This window comes from Oncorhynchus kisutch, unplaced genomic scaffold (genome assembly GCF_002021735.2).
Source record: "Oncorhynchus kisutch isolate 150728-3 unplaced genomic scaffold, Okis_V2 scaffold1301, whole genome shotgun sequence".
Classification (NCBI taxonomy): Eukaryota; Metazoa; Chordata; class Actinopteri; order Salmoniformes; family Salmonidae; genus Oncorhynchus; species Oncorhynchus kisutch.
Window position 1 is genome coordinate 36,513 of NW_022263246.1, and position 9,622 is coordinate 46,134.

A 9,622-nucleotide genomic window follows, 5' to 3' on the forward strand; every position below is an offset into this window, starting at 1 on the left:
GGTAACACCACCACTCACCTAAATAGCCTATATGAACAAACTGAAAAGAGGAGCGACCCAGGGATATGTTTGCTTTGGGAACAAACTGAAAAGAGGAGCGACCCAGGGATATGTTTGCTTTGGGAACAAACTGAAAAGAGGAGCGACCCAGGGATGTGTTTGCTTTGGGAACAAACTGAAAAGAGGAGCGACCCAGGGATATGTTTGCTTTGGGAACAAACTGAAAAGAGGAGCGACCCAGGGATATGTTTGCTTTGGGAACAAACTGAAAAGAGGAGCTACCCAGGGATGTGTTTGCTTTGGGAACAAACTGAAAAGAGGAGCGACCCAGGGATATGTTTGCTTTGGGAACAAACTGAAAAGAGGAGCGACCCAGGGATATGTTTGCTTTGGGAACAAACTGAAAAGAGGAGCGACCCAGGGATGTGTTTGCTTTGGGAACAAACTGAAAAGAGGAGCGACCCAGGGATATGTTTGCTTTGGGAACAAACTGAAAAGAGGAGCGACCCAGGGATGTGTTTGCTTTGGGAACAAACTGAAAAGAGGAGCTACCCAGGGATATGTTTGCTTTGGGAACAAACTGAAAAGAGGAGCTACCCAGGGATGTGTTTACTTTGGGAACAAACTGAAAAGAGGAGCTACCCAGGGATGTGTTTGCTTTGGGGACAGAATGTAACTGGCAGAACGGGTGTTGTATGTGAAGGATGAGGGCTGCTGTAGGTATCTCGGATAGAGGGGAGAGAGAAAGGGGAGTGAGGTAAGCATCAACCAGTGGGTCTTGCGACAGGTATACAGAGAGAACCAGTTTACAGAGGAGTATAGAGTGCAGTGATGTGTCCAATAAGGAGCATTGTTGGCAAATCTGATGGCCGAATCGTAAAGAACATCTTGCCGCTCAGTGTATCCTACCATGACTATATCCAACCCAACTCCATGTGTTGCCACTATCATGTATCCTACCATGACTATATCCAACCCAACTCCATGTGTTGCCCACTATCATGTATCCTACCATGACTATATCAACCCTACTCCATGTGTTGTCTCTATCATGTATCCTACTATTACTATAGCAAGCTCTACTCCATGTGTTGCCACTATCATGTATCCTACCATGACTATATCCAACCCACCTCCATGTGTTGTCACTATCATGTATCCTACCATGACTATATCCAACCCAACTCCATGTGTTGCCACTATCATGGATCCTACTTGGCTGAAGCTTTGATCCAGTGGAAGAAGTATTGAGGAGCAGGGAGGTTAAAGGTCACTTCAGGAAACAGCTGTTACTCTACACTATCCCTAGATAATCCAGTCACTTCAGGATACACAATCCATAAATAATCAAGTAATGAGATTATTTCAGGCCTTATCAAATCTTTTTGTTTTTACCTAATTCTTTATTTAAAAAAAAAAATGTTGTACCTAATTCTTTATTTAAAAAAAAAAATGTTGTACCTAATTCTATTTTCTCCCATTTAGTTTTTCCAGGTTTCTGATTTGTTTTGTTTTTTTCTGCGCTGTTTTTTTCCTTCTTTTTGACAAAATCACACTGTTAATATAATGGTTAACAACAACATTGGATGTTCTAAGTCCACAACAATAATTAAACCACATCAGGAGAACACGTTTGAAGTCTGAGGAAAATCTGAAAATTGTATTTTGGGGTGTAGATACCCTTTAATTCAAGTGGCACCAGCAAGAGCCTTGCTTGGTTTGTAGTGTCTCTGTAGCACACATGTGATTGCAGAGTCTGCTGAACAAATCACAACTGGATTCATGCAAATCGTCATGATATTATTCTGCCAGGGAGGCATAGACTACTTTGTAGTTAACATTTAAATGACGTTTTTGGGAAAGCTTTTCCATCAACTAGAAGATGGTTGTCATTAGCATCATCGCTAACAGCTACACATAGTGGATCATTAGTATCATCGCTAACAGCTACATATAGTGGTAGACAAATGCACTCAGACAGGGGCATTTCCTGGCTGTTTCCTCTTCAGAATGTTGAAGGAAAATACAAATCACTGAGAAAAAATTTAACGACGACTTGCAGGCAGTGAGTTCAGCGATGAGAAAAAATGAATACAAACTATTCCACCACCCAAAAGGGCACTTTAGAGACTGGAAGGGCAAAGGGGCATCTTTCTCTACACAGGTAGAGTCCTAGTGGGCACTGCTTTATGTGGAAACACCAATACTCACATAAATAGCCCACATGCCGCTGGGTGAGAGAAGTTAGCATTGTTTTTGGGCATCATTATGTGAGGTGTTAATATTTGTTGTTAGCGATGAGCCTTGGTCCATTTAGCTCGGAATATAACACCCTCGTCAATCTGTCACCTAATCCTGCCTAATGGGCAGGCCAGCCCCGGATTAAAATATTGGCCGTAAGAAGTATGAGAAAACATAACATCTGGTTGTTTTTAAATGACTTCTTATGACATTGTTTGCCAGAATAAACGTAGTCATGGAGATTCCAATTTGCGTTACCCACTCCAGTCAGCAGATGGCGAAGTGAGTTTTTCAGGTGATGCTTCTTGCGTGACGTATAATCTAGTGGACGGAACTGGAGGCTTCTTCAACAGCGACAAAAGGCTACTGATTTGACCAACGTGGTGGTGTGCTAGCAAACATAAAACCGATTCATTGAAGCGTTTTAGACCAATTTGTTGTATATTACTCTTCGTGTTTTGAACATACTTCTGTTTACCTATCTACTAGCTAATTTCAACGTAATTTGCTTGTGAAATTAGCAACATTGATACAGCATTTGGCTAATCTCCCGGAGCATAAACTCACTAAGCAAGACGGAGAAAGAAGCTTTCAGAATGAAAAAGGAGAAAGATGCCATAACATTGAAAGAAGAGAATGTAGTGAAAAAAGAGGACGAACATTTTGGAGTGAAAGAGGAGGCTATCTCAGTAAAAAAGGGGAAGAAAGACGTTTTGGGAGTGAAAAAGGAGGAGGAGGAGACTGAACTCCGATTACCACCAGTGAGTACTGATTTAAAAACGGGCACAAACTATGCAGTTGTTGAACTAATGTGTTTTTAAAGGAATATTCTACTTAAGTTAAACACTTAAATGTTGTTCATTACTGTAGGAATTGTTGAAGGGGCGATCTGCCATTGGTTCATATATTTGTGGGACTTTTTAATTAGACGTATTGAATTCTCCATGTGGTCACGTGGTCTACATTAAAGTGAACAACGGCGAGACCGCCTAAATACCAAGGACATGCCACACCTGTAAGGTGGATGGATTATCTTGGCAAAGGGCTACCAAAAAATGTAAGCACAAAATGATTGAAATAAGCTTTTGCGCGTACGAAATAAGTGAACTGATGTATCTTACAACTATGAAGGTTGTATATATTTAGAACCACCTGATGGATAGGAATCCATCCACGTCTGTGTCCCACAACTGTCTAGTTGTGTGTATTCTGACTTCTAATACAGAATTAATTAGTAAGTAAACATATTACCAGAAAGCTCTACAACATTTGTTTTAAAATCACACCAAGATAGTTTTAAATTATTAAATGTTTGAAAACTGGCCTCAGGTTATTGAGGGATGTGATTTGGATTAAACCTCAGCAAGGCAGTTTTATCATGTGGAGATTTCATTCTGTTCTCTCTTTAAATAAACACTGTCTTTGGCAGGAGGAAAACCGAACTTGGAGGAACCAGAGACGTCCAAACCAGCAAGACGACACCTCTGCTCCCAGATTGGAAAGAGTTTTACCAAGTTAGGAAGCCTGAACAGACATGAGGAGACTCACACTGAAGATGGGGAAAGTGACACAGAACTACTACAGGACGAAGACGAGTCACTGAGGGAACACAGCTTTGACTCCCAGACGGAAGATATGTTTCTACATGGCGAGGACATGGTTTTGGACTGGTAAGTTCTTCTCATGAAAATGCCGGGATCTGAAATTAATAATATAAAATATTATCAATTAGAGAATTTTTACATTATAATCAGTAATGAAATGTGTAAAGACATTGGCTATACATTGTGGGTGAATGTGTAGATACAGTGGGGAGAACAAGTATTTGATACACTGCCAATTTGACAGGTTTTCCTACTTACAAAGCATGTAGAGGTCTGTAATTTTTTATCATAGGTACACTTCAACTGTGAGAGACGGAATCTAAAACAAAAATCCAGAAAATCACATTGTATGATTTTTAAGTAATTAATTTGCATTTTATTGCATGACATAAGTATTTGATACATCAGAAAAGCATAACTTAATATTTGGTACAGAAACCTTTGTTTGCAAAAACAGAGATCATACGGGAACACGGTCACTGTGGTGAGGTGACTGTGTGGAGTAGAGGGAACACGGTCACTGTGGTGAGGTGACTGTGTGGAGTAGAGGGAACACGGTCACTGTGGTGAGGTGACTGTGTGGAGTAGAGGGAACACGGTCACTGTGGTGAGGTGACTGTGTGGAGTAGAGGGAACACGGTCACTGTGGTGAGGTGACTGTGTGGAGTAGAGGGAACACGGTCACTGTGGTGAGGTGACTGTGTGGAGTAGAGGGAACACGGTCACTGTGGTGAGGTGACTGTGTGGAGTAGAGGGAACACGGTCACTGTGGTGAGGTGACTGTGTGGAGTAGAGGGAACACGGTCACTGTGGTGAGGTGACTGTGTGGAGTAGAGGGAACACGGTCACTGTGGTGAGGTGACTGTGTGGAGTAGAGGGAACACGGTCACTGGTGAGGTGACTGTGTGGAGTAGAGGGAACACGGTCACTGTGGTGAGGTGACTGTGTGGAGTAGAGGGAACACGGTCACTGTGGTGAGGTGACTGTGTGGAGTAGAGGGAACACGGTCACTGTGGTGAGGTGACTGTGTGGAGTAGAGGGAACACGGTCACTGTGGTGAGGTGACTGTGTGGAGTAGAGGGAACACGGTCACTGTGGTGAGGTGACTGTGTGGAGTAGAGGGAACACGGTCACTGTGGTGAGGTGACTGTGTGGAGTAGAGGGAACACGGTCACTGTGGTGAGGTGACTGTGTGGAGTAGAGGGAACACGGTCACTGTGGTGAGGTGACTGTGTGGAGTAGAGGGAACACGGTCACTGTGGTGAGGTGACTGTGTGGAGTAGAGGGAACACGGTCACTGTGGTGAGGTGACTGTGTGGAGTAGAGGGAACACGGTCACTGTGGTGAGGTGACTGTGTGGAGTAGAGGGAACACGGTCACTGTGGTGAGGTGACTGTGTGGAGTAGAGGGAACACGGTCACTGTGGTGAGGTGACTGTGTGGAGTAGAGGGAACACGGTCACTGTGGTGAGGTGAGTTTGCTGTTCCATTCACTCCATTCCATTGTTATATAAATATCCATTGGGGGCTGGTGAGGGGAGGGCGGCCTACAACAATGGCCGGAGTGGAATGGAACAGCACTTCACCATAGTGATTGTGTTCCCTCTACTCTATATAATAGACATCTGTTTAACTGACGTGTTGATACCGGGCTCATCTGTAAAAGTATTCTTACTGATGGTTTTTTCTTACACAGTGCCAGGGACTCGGATGAACAATGGGAACCCACAATGTCAAGATGTCCATCCCCCACTAATTCAGACGCTGAAGCTGGTTCATCCAGCCGGACCCCTGCTGCCTCCGGCTCCACACCTTCCCCCGCCCGGCCATCTAGAGGTGTGAAGAAGCCAGCCCAGAAGCGGAGGAGGGCCAGTGAACCAGCGACAACTACCATCGAGACAGAGGACCGTTGGCACACTGTGCTAGAAGATGATGTTGAATCACTTCCACCAACATTTAGACCGAACAGGCAGCCAGGACCTCAGCTGGACATGACTGCAGAGTACAGAGTTTCAGCCCAACCAGAACCTGTCCATAGATGAGAGGATGGTAGCCTCAAAGGTTAGAATTGGCCTCAAACAACATATGTGTAACAAGCTGTGTGGGTACAAACTCTTTGTTTTGGCCGATTCTATGTGTGCCTACACTTGGAATTTGTTTGTTTGTGAGGGGGAAAGCAGTTTTGCGACCGGTAAGGGACTCAGTTATGATTCCGTTATGGAGTTGTTGGATTTTCAACTGCTGGGGAAGGGCTACAAACTGTTTATGGACAACTTCTACACAAGCCCTACCCTGTTCACAGACCTGAGGAAGCAGGATGTGTGGGCTTGTGGCACCATCCGTACCAACAGACAGGGCTTTCCGAAAACCAAGGTGAATGACATGCCTAAGAGGGCTGATCGGGGGACCATGCGATGGATTCGTAAACATGACCTGCTCTTTGTTAAGTGGATGGATGCCAGAGAGGTGGTCATGTGCTCCAGTATCCACAAATCCTTCAGTGGCGATCACGTCAACAGGCGTGTGAAGGATGCCAATGGTGCATGGGCCACAAAAAGGGTCCCCATTCCTGCTGCTATAAAGGATTACAACAAGAGCATGGGAGGTGTGGACCAGTCAGACGCTCTGATAATAGGCTACAACAATGTTCTTCACAAGACAATGAAATGGTACAGGACATTGTTCTATCACTTCATTGACATTGCTGTGATGAATGCCTTCATCCTCCAGAAGGAAATGGCTCAGAGCTGTGGACAGCCCCCCATCTCACAGCTAGCCTTCAGAGAGCTGCTCATCCAGGAGCTTGCTGGCTACAACATGTCCACTGCATCACATTCTGTCCCTTCTACTCCTGCCACCAGTGGTGTTCACATTCCCAAATTCTTATCTGCAGGCATGAATGTGCCTCGGGGTAAAAAGGGCACAGTGGGGATGCGTCGTTGTGTTCTGTGTCACAGGAAATGCTCTGTCGCCTGCACCGCTTGTTCTGTTACCCTCTGCTTTACACCAGAAAGAGACTGCTATGGGACTTGGCATCAGCAGCAGGATATTGTGTAGAGGACTGAGGATCTACACCAGAAAGAGACTGCTATGGGACTTGGCATCAGCAGCAGGATATTGTGTAGAGGACTGAGGATCTACACCAGAAAGAGACTGCTATGGGACTTGGCATCAGCAGCAGGATATTGTGTAGAGGACTGAGGATCTACACCAGAAAGAGACTGCTATGGGACTTGGCATCAGCAGCAGGATATTGTGTAGAGGACTGAGGATCTTCCAAATATTGTCATTCTAAAGTGTGTAATTTGGATGTTTTTTCTCCTTCATTTCTTTGGGGGGGGGGGGTGTTAGCATAGCATTTTTGTATGTTGTGTATATAGTTATTTGAAAATTATTATTGAAAATGTATCACTTTACCAATTCGGCCACTTGGGTACATTTGGGCAACTTGTGTGGGACACCTGGGTGACTTCATACTAAATGTCATATCGCTCGCTCATTCCTGACGTTACCAGTCTAAAACTTGACACACACACTGCTGCCATCTAGTGGCCAAAATCTAAATAGCACCTGTGCTGGAATAATACAGTATGGCCTTTCTCTTGCGTTTCAAAGATGATGTTACAAAAAAAATAGTTTTTTTTTCTCTTTGTGTTATCTTTAACCAGGTCTAATGTGTTATATTCCCCAACATTCCTTTCACATTTCCGTAACCTTCAGAGTCTTTCCTTTCAAATGGTATCAAGAATCTGCATATCTTTGCTTCAGGTCCTGAGCTACAGGCAGGTGGATTTGTGTTTGTCAATAATGAAGGTGAAAATGGAAAACAATGGGTGGATCCAACATTGATGAACCTTCACTGTCTTCATCGCTAAACTAGCAACAATAACTATTGTCTATTGTTGTTCTAAATGACCTTCCTGGCCATATGAAAGCCAAGCTAAATACAATGTTGGTGTCAGTTTTGATGTCTTTTGGTTTTGCAAACATTTGTTTATTAGATTATATTTCTCATTAAGAATAATGTTTTAATTCTATATGGGTCACGCCTGGCTTTGGTCATGTTCTCTTATGGGTCAATTATTTTGAATTAGAATATAGAATCATAGAATGCTGTGGGTCAATTATTTTGAATTAGAATATAGAATCATAGAATGCTGTGGGTCAATTATTTTGAATTAGAATATAGAATCATAGAATGCTGTGGGTCAATTATTTTGAATTAGAATATAGAATCATAGAATGCTGTGGGTCAATTATTTTGAATTAGAATATAGAATCATAGAATGCTGTGGGTCAATTATTTTGAATTAGAATATAGAAATGATGCTCTCTGAATCACTTACAGTGCCTTTGGAAAGTATTCAGACCCCTTGACTTTTTCCACATTTTGTTATGTTACAACCTTATTCTACAATTGATTAAATAAAACAAATGTATTTTTTTTTTAAACACATTAAAAACAAATATCACATTTACATAATTGTTCAGACCCTTTGTGTTGAGGCACAGATCTGGGGAAGGGTACCAAAACATTTCTGCAGCATTGAAGGGCCCTGAATTTGCCCCCTGCAGTAAAAGGGTAAAATGATCTGTTTAAGTCATTAGTAAAGGGCACATCGTTAAAGACTACAATTATATATTATTTTGTGGTCTATATCCTCTCAATCATTTATTCCTTCATAAACAGAAAACATATGTACTTAAACACAACATGTGTTCAAGGGCCCCTCTAGGTTCACGACCTCTTGACCATTATATCTGGATAGCTGACAACTATTTTTTAAAGGTCAAAGGTGATCTGTTCAGGTCGCCAGTAAAGGATGTATTGTTAAAGAGTACAATGAACCTTTCAAAGAGGATGGTGTGAGACCTCTGGGGGGGGGGGGGGTTGACTGAGACATCCCTCTTTTATAGGGGTAGAATGTATTTGTTTAGGTCATCAGTAAAGGGGACATCTTAAATATTACAATGACACTTTCAAAGAGGATGGTGTGAGACCTCTGGGGATTTCTGGGGGGGGGTTGACTGAGACATCCCTCTTTTATAGGGGTAGAATGTATTTGTTTAGGTCATCAGTAAAGGGGACATCTTAAATATTACAATGAACCTTTCAAAGAGGATGGTGTGAGACCTCTGGGGATTTCTGGGGGGGGTTGACTGAGACATCCCTCTTTTATAGGGGTAGAATGTATTTGTTTAGGTCATCAGTAAAGGGGACATCTTAAATATTACAATGACACTTTCAAAGAGGATGGTGTGAGACCTCTGGGGATTTCTGGGGGGGGGGGGTTGACTGAGACATCCCTCTTTTATAGGGGTAGAATGTATTTGTTTAGGTCATCAGTAAAGGGGACATCTTAAATATTACAATGACACTTTCAAAGAGGATGGTGTGAGACCTCTGGGGATTTCTGGGGGGGGGGGTTGACTGAGACATCCCTCTTTTATAGGGGTAGAATGTATTTGTTTAGGTCATCAGTAAAGGGGACATCTTAAATATTACAATGACACTTTCAAAGACTGACACATCACGTCACATCCACCCTGAGAACTATTTTTAAAATTGTCAAAGTAATCTGTTTCGGTCGTTAGTAAAACAGATGTTTTCAAAGACACTTGGGGGGCCAGGTCGTTAATTATTTTGTGTACATATAGTTCCCCTGTGTGCAAGGGCCCCCCTAGATTCACAACTTCTTGACCCTTAACATTCCTACCCAAGGTGAGAGAGATTTAATTCATTGAAGGTAAATTACATTTTATTTCAAAAATGTTATT

The 9,622-nt window shown here is 42.8% G+C and overlaps 1 protein-coding gene across 1 annotated transcript; it reads left to right on the forward strand.

Annotated features, from left to right (window-relative positions):
- The first annotated feature begins 2,555 nt into the window (after positions 1-2,555).
- On the forward strand, positions 2,556-8,322 carry LOC116365841 (piggyBac transposable element-derived protein 4-like). Its single transcript, XM_031818234.1, has 3 exons — positions 2,556-3,002; positions 3,671-3,911; positions 5,541-8,322. Exon 3 carries the CDS (start codon positions 5,891-5,893, stop codon positions 6,899-6,901), a length of 1,011 nt encoding a protein of 336 aa, XP_031674094.1. The 5' UTR covers positions 2,556-3,002; positions 3,671-3,911; positions 5,541-5,890; the 3' UTR covers positions 6,902-8,322.
- The last annotated feature ends 1,300 nt before the right edge of the window (positions 8,323-9,622 follow it).

Coding starts and splice junctions, on each gene's coding strand:
- LOC116365841 (XM_031818234.1), top strand. CDS start 5,891: ATGGTAGCCTCAAAGGTTAGAATTGGCCTCAAACAACATATGTGTAAC.